The sequence below is a fragment of the Sinohyriopsis cumingii genome, chromosome 7 (genome assembly GCF_028554795.1).
Source record: "Sinohyriopsis cumingii isolate HCF-2022 chromosome 7, ASM2855479v2, whole genome shotgun sequence".
Taxonomy (NCBI): domain Eukaryota; kingdom Metazoa; phylum Mollusca; class Bivalvia; order Unionida; family Unionidae; genus Sinohyriopsis; species Sinohyriopsis cumingii.
Genome location: NC_142967.1, coordinates 105,047,859 through 105,062,486, shown reverse-complemented (window position 1 = coordinate 105,062,486; position 14,628 = coordinate 105,047,859). Strand labels below are relative to the sequence as shown.

The 14,628-nt window shown below is 32.3% G+C and overlaps 1 protein-coding gene across 2 annotated transcripts in view; it reads left to right on the top strand.

The window, feature by feature from the left end:
- LOC149795867 (uncharacterized) overlaps positions 1-14,628 on the top strand; it is a 108,397-nt gene that overhangs the window by 42,238 nt on the left and 51,531 nt on the right. For both annotated transcript variants that reach the window (XM_089965787.1, XM_089965788.1), the window contains 3 exons: positions 3,888-4,013; positions 6,060-6,449; positions 13,350-13,408. In XM_089965787.1, coding sequence (XP_089821913.1) covers positions 3,888-4,013; positions 6,060-6,449; positions 13,350-13,408 — 575 coding nt within the window. The remainder of the gene's footprint in view (positions 1-3,887; positions 4,014-6,059; positions 6,450-13,349; positions 13,409-14,628) is intronic.

Sequence of the window (14,628 nt, the reverse complement as noted above, 5' to 3'; positions counted from 1 at the left end):
CATTGTATACTACATCACTAATTTGTGTGTTGAATTGGATACATTCTAGTTTTATTGTTTGATCCAAATTAGACAGGTTTTATTAATACAAAAGATCGACACTGTTTTCGAGAAACATTGTCGAATGATAGATAGATAGAAAGAAAGAAAGAAATAGATTTGATTGTGGTAGAAGTAAAATGAACAAAATTCACAAGGGTTAATTATTACCAACATGAATTTAATGGGTCTACAAATTTAAAACAATGTAAATTTAAGCACGATTGTACTTGCTGTTTGTGACACGCTTGACAAATACCACTTCACATTTTGAAAAAATCGGTTAATTTTTTGTGTTACTCCTTGATTACTCTGCCACTGAGCGAAATCCCACAGATTTCTCATCTGTATGACCTTTACATGATTGGTTGCTGTTGTTGTTGTGGGGTTTAACACCATATTTCAGCACACGATAGGCTATGCATGGCGGCCAGTATTAATGGTGGAGGAAGAACCCAGGAAAACCCCAGGAAGAACCACCGATCCACGAGAAGCTACTGACAAGCTTTCTCACATACCCACATTGGCTGAATCCTGGACTTGAACCCACGCAGACAGAGGTGAGATGGCAGTGATCCGTAACGGAGAGCGCTTTAGACCACTCGGCCACTCGGGGTCCCTACATGATTGGTAATATATACTTGAATGATAAGTACATAAATATGTGAAACCATTTTCAATTGGTCAAATAAAATTAATTTCAATAACAGTAATGACCACAAGAACTTTTGCTCAGATTTGCATGCCTTTGAATTCCTTCTTTGCACATCCCTTGCTTGATTTAATACATACGACATATTTAAAGTGATTAAACAACACAGATATCTTTTAATTGATTTTTTAATGCAACAAACACTTCCCCAAGTTGTTGATGAGGAAAAAGCCGGCATGTAATTACGTTTACACAGAAGTACTTACAGGTTTCAATGTGATGGTTGATCGACTCGTTTCATGTTTTCATAGAACAGAACATGTTGTGTTTATAATGTTTACACTGAAACAGAATTAAAAGATTAGAACATGACTTTCACATAGCAAGACATTTAATTAGTATTTATTTCATTTTCTGTTGTCACCTGTTAGCATTTACCAGAAGTTTTCATTGATCACTATTTCACCAGACTGTTTATTTACAGTGTATTGACAACTATTTATGATAAAAAAACTTATATAATATATGATATCTTATTTAGAACTTGCAAATTTCACTATATGGATTCTGTCTATACAGGCATTAATCACCATTTTCAATGATAAAACGAATGATGTATCAAGGTTTAAATTACCAATTCTTATGAGAATTTTTTCACATTCAGCATATTTTAAAGATATTTAAAATATGTTTTCTTTGGAAGAAATCAGTAGCCACGCCAAACACTGCATTATAAGTGAGATCACAAGTTATCCAGGTGCAAGTTATCATGGGAATTTTGTACAAAGATTTTTATTCATTGCATTTACAGTGAAGATACAATCATTAATCTGCTGTCAATCTTGTACCACTCAGCTCAAAGATTTTGGATTTTTTGGGGATTATTTTATTTTATTCCTAAGATTTTGGACATAACAAAAGACAATTATTTGCTTTTTTATCAGAATAATGAAGTGCGTTTCACAACAACACACAATCCATGCTGATCTTACAGAAAGAATTCAAACTCAACCCCTTGTGTCATAATTTCAGAATGCTAATCAGAGTCACTGTAGCACTGAGCAAAGGGTTGGAATATTGCTGTTGCTTCTGATGCACATGAGCATCAGTTTTTTCTGTCAGTCTAGCTATGTGTCCGTCTGTCTATCTGAGACATATATATATATCTGGTATCAATACCTATTTTCATCTTGACCCATTTTTGTGTGAATCATCTTGAAAAATTGTCAAATATGTCATATTTCAGGAATTCAATTTGCCATTGCTTCTCCTGTTGTACAATTTTGAGAATTGTATTAAAACTTTATTGATAGGTGGCTTAACTGTAGATGCAAAGTAATATTTTGCTTATTCCCTCTGTTCTTTGTTTGGGGACATTTCGTGAAAAACTGTCAAACTACAGGTATTTAAAATAGTTAAGTTCATCATTGATAATCTACTTCCACATTATTGGATTGTATTGAAACTTTGATGGCTGAATATCAGGCAGAGAAATATTTTTATCCAGGGAAAAATGATATACTCTGAAAATTGTTTTCTTATAGCAATTCAGGTCCCACAAACATGATTTAGCACACTTTATTTACATTTCTTACCCTGTTATCATAAGACATGTTTTGCAATGTTTTTGAGCCAAATTACACAAATTCAAAGTCATATATGAAACATTGCTAATGTCTATATATACATGCTGAAAGTATACAGAAATAACATTTAAATAGCTTATGTTGGCAAGTTATTATGTGTTACTTAAATTCCTTATCTCATTTCCTGTGACATGTGACTAACAATTAATTTATCTCTTGATGACTCTAGATTTTAAAAATAGTAGCCAACAGGAAGTGAAGCAAATAATTTAAGTAACAATCATCAAACAGTTGATTTCCATAAAAACAAAAGACACATTAATGAGAACTAAATCCCAAATAATCCTAAATGTCCAATTAAAGTGTCCAAGTATATAGAATGTTCCAAATGAATTCCAATAATCTTGAATGTCCTGATATGCCATTAGTTTTGAATATCCTCATGTACAAGTAGTCCTGAATGTCCTGATATGCCATTGGTTTTGAATATCCTCATGTACAAGTAGTCTTGAATGTCCTGATATGCCAATAGTTTTGAATATCCTCATGTACAAGTAGTCTTGAATGTTGTGATATGCCATTAGTTTTGAATATCCTCATGTACAAGTAGTCTTGAATGTCCTGATATGCCATTGGTTTTGAATATCCTAATGTACAAGTAGTCTTGAATGTTCTGATATGCCACTAGTTTTGAATATCCTCATTTACAAGTAGTCTAGAATGTCTTGATATGCCACTAGTTTTAAATATCCTCATTTACAAGTAGTCGTGAATGTCCTGATATGCCAATAGTTTTGAATATCCTCATGTACAAGTAGTCTTGAATGTCCTGATATGCCATTGGTTTTGAATATCCTCATTTACAAATAGTCTTGAATGTCCTGATCTGATATATCAATGATGTTATCCAGAATGTCTTTGAATGTATTCACAATATTCTCAAAGTAATGTGTTTTAGTCCAAAAAGTCAATGAGCACTTCATTAATTCTAATAATTTGAATAAATACTTCCACTCAAATTTATTTGAACACAGTTGTAAGCTAGATTCTTAGAGACTGATTATAAGAGATGAATGAAAATACCTGTTACCAACTGACAATACATACAAATGTTTACTTGACCTAAGATGCAATGGGATGTCATGGAATTCCTGAAATTTCTTCTAAATTGTAAACAACTTTGTTTCTAGAATCTTCTAAGCTTGTAGACAAGGCTAGACCTTGAACTGTAATATCAGTAAACATTTTGATAGATATCAGGTTGGCTAAAACTTCATGGACATAGGCACAAAAAATCCCTTCCCTCAATCACAGAAAAGAATCAAACACACTATATAAATTAAACATACATTATAGTTGTTTGTTTTTTATTCAGCTTTAAATAGTCTTGTATGTGATATAGCTTCAAAACAAATTGCTAGTTAATGACAAAACAGATTGAGCTTGTTTAGCATAGTGCTATGAGAACATTTTACAAACATGAAAAACTAAACCTCACGGAATAATTGCCTATACATTTTGCTTTATGTGATTGAAATAAAGTGAACATGTATATTGAATTTAAAAAAAAAAATTGTTTTCTTATTCTTACTTCTTTATAATTCATGTAGGAGAGAATGAAAATCATGGAAAGCAGAAGATTCTATGGACCTACCCCAACAAAAAAGTAATTGTTTTATTGAGAGATACTATGTGTGATGCTGAATTTGTCATTACTCCTGAAATAGATAACGGAGGTAAGTTAAGTGACTTCTGCTTTAATTGACAATACAACTACTGGCAGGGTTTCTCATGCTGTAGTGCGATATTTAAACCTGCATGGACATTGTTGAGACATACAAAAACAATTTTACAAATATTGTATTTGTGACTCGACACTTCTACTTTCATATAATGATAATAGTCTGTAATATTATTGTCAGCTATCTTAATTGCCTGTCCTAGGATGGGAGTGATAAAAGAAAGTTTGAACATAAAATTTATATATAAAGTATTGTAATTAAAAAAATTAGGATGAACGAGTTTAAAAGAAATTTTGAACATAAAATTACCAAATAAAGTAAAACAAAATAGAAAAAAAATGAGATGCCACCACGAGAATCAAAGCTTTTGTTTGGTAGCTGGGACATGCAGAAAGAAAGGAAGATGTGGGTGTTTATGTATAAGATTCCCTTATGTTTAAAAACTCACTCCTTGAACTTATACATGTCTATTAGTAAACAACAAAACAGTCAATAGTATGCAAATACCTATTCAAAACCAAGACTAAGTAAATTTAATGTGTATAAAATCAAATTAGATAATTAATTTTTTTTAGTAAATATAAACTTTAATCAACCAACATTCTTGTCATGTTCACCTCTACTTGCAGTTGGACAATGTGAGGTTTATTGTCATATTCTCTACATACATCTCATACTGTACTTATTTGCTCAAATTTACTTATGTATTCCTATGAGCTAATGCTGTTAAGAACATGGTGTAATCCAGATTGATATTATGGCATTCTACATATTTTTTTAACCCTAAAATCTTTCCAAAATAAAGTTTTGTAAAGATGGACAATATGGCAAGTTACTTACACCTGTCATTCTGACCACCTCTTTTAAGAGCAACCATTTGACATGATCTTGAACTGTTCATACTCTGGAAGTCTTTGAAATTCAGGATTATCAAATAGCATTTAAAAATACTTGTATGCAACTGAATTGACCTAATATTAGCATCCCTATGCATTGCAGTGGGTTTTGGTATTTATTCCTTGCCTATGTTGAATATTTGTGTGTACATGTATACATTTAAGTTTAATATGATATAATGATAAGTATATATATATATATATATATATATATATATATATATATATATATATATATATATATATATATATGATATAGCAACCTTTTAATAGTTTTCTTGAGGTTGAGCAAGTTAAAAAACAGTTTAATGGTTTTTTGGGAATGAAAACAAAAGTATAAATATTTATATAATGACACAAATGTTGGAAAGCCACACGTGGAAATGACAAAGTCTCCCAACATTTTGAACCTAAATTAAAGGTCTTCCTTAAGGGATAATGATTGACATGTACAGAGACACCCCCCCCCAAAGAATTGCATCAAGTTATTTTTATTATTATTATTATTTATTATTATTATGTCTTTCTACTACCTTATAATGTAAATACATTCTTCCTTTTTTCTCAATGTACAAGCTGTAACATGATGTTCTTGCAATGATATGCTTACTGAGGTAAGACATAGACAAGCAATGTAATGGTTCTAACCAGCATTCATATTTTTTTCACCATATACTTATATTTTGGCTCGCTTATATGTCATATTGTTATTTCTTCTGTTATTTCATCCTTTGGTTTAAACCTCTTCTGGATAGATTTGCTTCTCAGTGCAAAAAGTAAATATTTATTGTCTCCTAGAGACATTGCTCTGGGTGAAAAATCTAGCACAACTTTGGTGTTTTCCCATGCACCAATTCCAACATTTGTATATATGTATATATATATATATATATATATAAAGTGAGGCCTTTCATGGAGTTGAAAGTAATAAATGTGCATAAGTCATAGAATTTTAAGACACTTTATAGGTTACAGGGCATCGTTAATTCATTTGGTTGGGAGGATAGAAGAATCAGTAATTCATAAATATTCGTAAATGTGTTTTCTCTGTCTGCTATGAATTGTTGTCCTTTACTTGATTAAAGATGTATGATAAAATCAATGCATAGAGAGATAATAATGGTGAATTAATTTCTCATTTCAGTTAGCTCATATGATAAGAATACTGAGAGGAGATTGAGTGTTCCACTTTGGAAAAATGAAGGAAAGGAAAAAAAAAAATTATCTGAAGAAATTGAGAAAGTCTTGAAGAGACTTAATAACCAGTCACAGAAGTCAGCTAGTTTCTGCATCCAGCAAATTGGAGAATGGAAATTCAAACGTTACTTCAAATGTTTTCTATATGAAATCAACAAATTTTACAATGATTTGTCAGTTGATTGTTCAGTTGAATACTTCTTTCTCCTCATCAGTGATGAAAAATTGTACCAGGTAGCATCGGACATCGCAGATGTTTTTTTACAGAATAAAGCGAGCAGGACCCCAAGCAAGGTTTACATTGAGCATTCAGGCACTATGCAAGAAGATGGGAAAGGTAAACACAGTTATAGACATATATATCCACACCATCTTTACTCAGGTAAAATGAACTACATGGCTGAGTTCATTAAATTTTGAAGAACAGAGAAAAATGGGGGTTTTATTGTCAACATTAAAGTGAAAAGTGATCTTGGATTATCAACCTGTGAAAGAAAAATTAACTATGATAGTTATTTCTGAATTGCCAAATATTTTCTGTACTGGCATTGATTTTGCTGGCTTTCAGTGATATTTTGCTGACTTTTACTAAATTTATTTAAATTTCCTTTATTTAAATAAAGCTTTCCATATGTTACTAACTTGCAGCTAATGTATTTCTTAGCACTTGGCTGTCTTAACATAAATTTACTTGGTTCTGTGTGACTTAAATAAGATGAACATTAGATGTATAGGGACAGTTCAAGAGTGTCTTTCATCAGTCCATATCCAAGGATAGGCTTTGAAGGATAAATGTAGTTTAGTGATTACAGTTGAATACTAAAAATGGTTGTCTTGGAAGAATCATTCATATGTGCCAGTTCACATATCCACAGTCTTCTTCCATGCCAACACTGTATTTGAAACACTGTAACTACAAATATGATTTTGATACTTACTTGGGATACTTTAACATTTAGAATCTCTTTCTCTATCCTTATATTCAACCCTTAACAATGGTAACACAAAAAGATGTACAAGAATGGTATAGGCAATTGTGTCAGCACATTACAAAAACAACATTGTTTTTGATTTAATTGAAAGTTGGAGGTTATGACAGGATGGAAAGTGCAAGTAGTTGTGCAGCTACAGAAGATCATCTTTTTAATTCTTTATTAGTTTTTTTTTCTATCCACTGTTGACTCATAGAAGGTTTTAATAGGTTTTGTTACTAGATATATATCCTACAATTAAATTTACACTGGGGTCATCAAATGGGTCTAGATATCTTCTGGATATATCATCTGTGAGCGGAGCATTAAAATTACGTTTAACCAAATGGCTCACACTAGTATCTGGTCCCACTATGCTACGAGACCCAAGCCCATCATAAAATATGTTGCTTATGATCTGTGGATTTTTATTATTATCAGCTCCAAGACAACTGACCTTGAGGGAAGACTTAGCTCCAAAAATATGTCTTAGAATAATAGGATACGGAAGGAATGATATGAATGAGGGTTAAAATGAACAAGATTAGAACCCTCAGTAGGAATGTCTTACATCTTTGCTAGCCAAGGCTTTGATGCAGTATCCCATCTACACCTTGGCATATCAATCAGATATTTCTGTGCTTTGGGTCTGTGAATTTTATTGGATGTGGTGTCAATCCACCACATCCAATCAAAGTTAAGTTGTTCTTTCATTTACCCCCTCAGTGCCCCATACTTACAATGGATCATTCAGAAGCACTGGCACTATATTAAATCTTTTTGAGCATTTGATGGGCATATTTGAAGATGTTCCTATGGTTGCATACCATAGACCTAAAACTGATTCTGGGAACATGCCAGCTTATTTTTGGACAGTACCACAAATACAGGCACATACATTGCAAAGACCAACATTGCTAATTTGCAAACATCCACCAGGGAATGATTCATTCCAAACTTCAGCTCCATGAGTTACCTTTACTCTCAAACAGGATTGTGGATATTGGGCCAAAGCCTGAATATCTCCTGATTTAGAAAATATATGTCATTGAATATGTTCATGAAACTGTTAACTTAAGAAAACAAATAAATAACCATGATAAAATCAGTGTGAAACTCACAAAGCAATACAACTCAGCTGGACATTCAGTAGTGTCCTTTGAGGTGTTACTGATTAAAACTGATGAGGGTTGGGGTGGGGGTGGGAATGTGGGGGGCCAATAACAAATATACATGTATGGAATGATTCAAGGGTCTGTAACTTAGAACTAATTTGGAATTTGATTTAAATAAAAATATTTAACATTCCCAATACAGTTATGTCATTATTTGAGTCAGTATATGACACATATGCAAAACTTTGCAGCAGTATTTACCTATGTGACAACTCCTTGCAATGACTGTTTACGTGAAATTGTATTATTATTATTATTATTATCTCTTTTTCAATATCCAGCTACAGCATTTTCATGACACATTTCCTTTGCAGTCTTCTCCAGCTTTACCAGCATACAATTTTCAGTACCTATTTAGGGCTGGACAAATTGTTTCTAAAAAAATGCTTAAAGACTGGAAATAAATTTATAAGAACTATTAATATCAAAGCAAAAATATTGTTTCTAAAAATTAGCTTTAATAATTGAGCTGTTGGCTGCCTAGGCATATTGGAATTATATCTGATTTCTAAACTTAAAATTATGATTTTATGTTAGTTTTACAGCTATTTACATATTTTAACTGTTTAATAGCACCAAAATTTTGTTGAAGATTCTGAATGCATACTTTTCTATGACATGACTTTTTTGTGCACACCTGAAGAAGATAATGATTTATATGATAAATTAATGAAATTTTGTTATTGTTTAGGCTAATAATGTATTTGGGTGGAATTCAAACATATGCAGGTCTAAAATACAATTATTTGTACCTAATACGTTAATGATTTCATGTAATAAATAACAGTTTTCATCTTGTCTGTGTGAAGAATATGTTGTTTGCAATTTGAAATGATTTATAAAGATTTAACTATTAGATCTATGTTCAAAAGGGAAAGAGATAGACAGTTTAAAAACTTTATCATTTTATGAAGAAAGGCAGAGGATGGAAAATTTTACTAATGTAAAAATAAAACAGTTGTCAAAAAATTGTATGTGACAGTTGTATTTAATTTTTAATGACTTTGATTATATATAAAAAATCCATTCTTCATGTCTGCGATTATAATTACAAGTGCACATTTACTGGCTGTATATCAAAATCACAAGTACAGATGTAAAGGCTAAGATCAGAATTGTGTATTCAGCTTTAATGGCTATGATTATAATTACATGTCTGCTTTTCATGGCTAAGGCTTGAATTGCAAGCCAATTTCTAGTGGCTACTATAACCACTGAAGTTGTAATTGCAGGTCTACTTTTAATGGCTAATTAGAATTAAAGGTTTGTTTTAAGTGGCTATGATCAATTCATTATGACTCAATAAAGTTATGCATATACAATCTTTACTGCTTTTCTTAAGAATAATTTAGCTTGTTTATTCACTACATATTTTAAAATAACAAATGATATTGCAACAGCCAATAAAATGTCTATGCAGGCTTTTAAAAAATACACATGTCATGCCACCTGCTCCAAAGGTCAATTTATTGTCATCTTATTTATAAACCACTGCAAAACTTGATTATGTACAAAGAAGATAATCTTCAGTATTCTAAAAATGTATATATAGATAATGTTCAAGAAAAGCTGCTTGCAAATATCCACATAAAAGTATCAGATGGCTGGTATTGTGTATTCAAATTGAAAAGCACGTCGCCAGGGAATATAAGACTATGGATAATATTAGTAGAATGTCCACAAGTAAGGGTTAAATCACCAAATTAAAAAGACAGTAAGGCAATAAACAAGAAATTTGTATTATTCCTACATTTATTGATTTATTTGAAAATGCATTTGACATGAAAAATATAATTAGAAAGCTGAAAAATAATTGCAGTGTATTTTTGCCAAATATTCAAGAAAAAGAGACTTGATGACACCCTGAGTGGAGTTGCATATAGTGGACATGTTTTATAGAATATGGCAAATAGATAAATGGTGGCCATGTATTTTCTGCACATTGCATGATGTTGCATTTAGAGGGTCTTCTTATGACACCATCTCTTGTTGAGCCTTCTGGTTATGATATTGGTTTCCTCCATGCTAGTGCTCTCCTTGACTGGGCTTCTGTTCTTTTATAGTGTGTATTTGAATGGTAAATATTTCCATCATCTGCATCTGATATGACCAGATATGCACTTGCCCTTGTACTAGCTTTCATTATACTTTTTGTTTGGTTGCTGACACTATCAAAGTCTCACTTATTTAGAATGTCTATAGGTCTTTGGTGCCTGCAGTGAAGTAGTGTTTTTGTTTCATCTTGTTTTTTCAGAAGACTTGCTTTTGCTGTATCGAAGGACTAAGAAGATGGTGATACTAAGTTCCTGGATTTTGGAAGCAATGTTTTAATGCATTTATTAAATATACATTGAACTGGTGATGTTCTGAACCTCTCTGTTGGAATATTATGAAAATCTAGATGGGCAATGTATGGGTCCTGGAATAAAACAATCTTCTGTATATACTGCATCTAGCTATGAGGCATGAGATTGGAAATCATTACTGTATTTTTGCAGATTTGTTTCTTGCAGTGCTAGTAATCCACAGTTACTAAATAGTCTGTTCATTCAAAAAGAAAAGTATTTTTTAACATGGGCTTTTATTAAAATAAATGCTGGTAGATTATGAGTGAACACTAAAGTTAAATGATAGATCTGGAATAGAAAATTCTGTGCTACTGTTTATTTCAGATTAACCAAGTATTCAAGCATGTTAATGTTTTCATGAGTTACTTGAGTTATTTCAGCACATGTTAAAAACTTCATTACGACAATGTAAGTATCCAAGGAAATTATAATAGTACACTGCAAAACAAAGTTAATGTAGTATATAATGTCAATTTAGCAAATCAGATTATGTCATTTTTCAAGTATGAAACTATAATTATTTTAAGACACAAGTCTGAACTTTGTAGATTGCACACTCTTATAACGTTTTTGCTTCCACACTTCTCAGGAAGGCTGATGAGATACCAGATTTTAAATGCCCACCTTCAGGCAGATTGTATTATTTTATGATGTTCATCCATCATTAGTCAAAAGGTCAAAAGGTAAAGGATATTGTGACTGATAGTAGAAATATGATTTCCGCACAATAAGTGGAGTTCACCATCATATATGGTTGCGAAAGTTTGTAAATGCATTACAGTTGGTGTGAGGAAGAACCTTATTGATTTTGGACTCAAGAGGTCACACATCAAGGTCACTGTCACTGAAATAATAAAGAATGGTTTCATCTCAATAAGACTAGTTCTGAAGGATACCTCAACTAAGCTTTGTGGATTGCTTGCTCTTGGGGTAAGGAAGAAGGCTGTTGTCTTTGTAACAAATTGCAAAGGTCAAGGTAACAAATTTAAAGAATATAAATTGTTTGTGTACAGTAACAGTAGTTCTGTATTACAGATCTGCCCAACATGTATGTTTGGCTTGCACTTCAAGAAAGAAAGAAGCCTAATGATTTTGGGGTCAAATGGGCATGGTCATGGTCATATCAACTGAGCAAAGGGAAATGGTTTTAGAAAGAAAATCAGGTATCTACACAGAGGACTATTAAACAATGGATGGGCATATAATGCAGCATCTAGAGTATTCTTCTTTTCATTATTTAAACAGACCAATCCGCCATTTCATCCAACCTAAATTATTTGACAAATTTCAAGTAAAGTATATTGCAGTTGTTTTTAATTATGAACTTATTTTTAGTTCAATACACTGTTTTATTGAGCTGTGAAATATTAAATTAGCCGTTGTGAATCAGGATTCATTATCAGTATTTTACAGCTTGATAAAAGAATATATTGAATAAATCAAAAGCCCAGAATTGTCAGATGCTAGATACTACAGTCTAAAACTATCTTAACACAAGTACAATAGGTGTGTGTGTTTGATTTGGATTTTTAACATAGCTCTAAAAAAAATTTAGTCATATCACTATGATGTCCACAGTGTGGCAGTTTGTATGGATGTCTAGCACTGGGGCATCATGCCACAGACATATATCATCAAGTCCCACCCAGTCGTATTATCCTGACAGCAGGCTGACCAGTCCTAACACTAACCTCTTAATACCGAGTGCATAGTGAGGAAGCTGTTAGTACCATGTTTAGAAGTTTTTGTTATGGCTCAGATGGGGTTTGAACCCATGACTTCCTGTATTGAGGCAGACACTCTAACCACTAGGCCACTGGATTGGTCTAGCACAGTATGTTATTTTGTGAACTTAATATCACTATGATAACCCAGTATACTGTGGTGAGCATATGACTTTTCAGCTAATCAGACAGTACTATTGCTTATTACCTGCATTTCTCTCTTGTTTCAAAGGAAGAAAGAAGAATATCAGTTGCATAATTTTCATAATTTTCTTAACAATATGATAATTATCATAAAAACAAATGAAAGACAAAATCTCTCGATAAATGCATTTCTAATGGTTTAGGTTTATTCATGGTTATTTTCAAGGATTGTTTCTTTGTTGATGTGGTGCCATTAAGCCTGTATTGTGACATAATTAAATTGTCACAGCTTTTCAATGATCTATTCACAGTCAGATTACATTCAAGGTTTAAAACAAAATTGCAACTGTAGATTTAAACGATTACATTTATTTATAAAAGAGCTAACTTATGGTCCATAATGAGACCATCTCCTATTTAAGACCATCTTTCCTAGTCTTATCAATATTCTTACTTTGAAAGTTTTACTACATAGTTTGCACCATCTCCTAGTTAAGACCATCTTTCCTAGTCTTATCAATATTCTTACTTTGAAAGTTTTACTACATAGTTTGCACCATCTCCTAGTTAAGACCATCTTTCCTAGTCTTCTCAATATTCTTACTTTGAAAGTTTTACTACATAGTTTGCACCATCTCCTAGTTAAGACCATCTTTCCTAGTTTTATCAATGGTCTTAATTTGAAAGTTTTACTACATAGTGTGCACCTTCTCCTTTGCCATTTGATCAGAAACTTGCTACATTGTTGTCCACTATGTATTTAAGGAAAATTGTCCCACTTTATTGAATTTATTTTCAATCAGATTCCTCAGAACTTAATGGTTGGTTACATGACTTGATGGCTGACTACATGACTTGACTTTTTATCTTTTCAGATCCAGTATTCAGGATAATCACAGTTTCTATACAAAAAGGACAACTGCATGAGGCACAGGTATATGATTGATTGACATTTACTTAGGATAGTTCATTCAAAGAACATCCAGGCCCTGCTCATGAAATATGTATCATCTCTGAATAATATACTCAACTCAGTATTTCAAAAATTCTTGAATTTTGAACAAAATAATATGCAGGGATAGATTCTTGATCTTACAACAGGCATTGCAACACTTTCATGTTTTAATTTAATTCAATATATTTACTGTACATGCCCAATAACTATGTACAGAAATTTGAGCCATGTACTCAAAGAGGAGATAAGATTGTGTCTGGGGATGTCCTACACATTTGGATACATTTTATATGCTGGTGATAAATTATATATCTTATCGATCAATTTCAGAGAGATGATAGGGACCTTATCTTTGATTCTCAATACTTGCATAGGTCTATCATATTGGGCTTTTTTTATTTTTATTTTATTTCAAGAGGGTATCTGTCTCCAAGTTAGGAAACATGCAGGTGAGTTTATGGTATGGCTCCGCTTCTGGCATGCATTATCCATTCATTATCAGTCAAACATTTACTAATTTAACAACTTATTAAAATCCACTTGGCAAGTTTATGTTATAGGAATGCTTCTTAGGACATGCTGTACCAAAATTGTTTTTAGGATGCATTCCCTGACAATGGCAATGGTGGGCTTCCATAGTAACCATATAGCAAATCAAATTTTAACTTCGACAGAGAGTGTCTGATCCAGTGGCTACTGCTGAGAAATGTTTTAGGACATGCTCCTTCAGAGTTGTGTTTATTTGATTACCATATCAATGGTATAACTGTTTCCATGACAGCCAGATGGAAAATATACTTATGACTTCTCTTGAACAGCTAAGATAATTGTAGTCAAACGAGAATGAATGTTCTATGAAAATTGTGTCTGGGCTGGCTCCACTGGCAATGGAGTAGATTCCATAGCAGCCATATGGAAAACCTATTTTCAGTATCCTATCCAGAATGACAGTAGGCTTTGAGAATGCTTTGAATGGCTGTGCAATTGCAGTGTTTGAACTTGTAAGCAAAGATTTTATAAATTCTTGCAAACTTTGTGATTTTGATGTCGGGGTAGGATGGTTGCTGTTTTGTTATTAGTACTGACAGCTTGACATGAAGTACACTGGAAACTGATTGAGAACCTAAAGTAGTCCCAATAATTTACCACTGTTTAAAACGTGACAATTTACAGCTAGTCATATGTCAGAGAACACATTT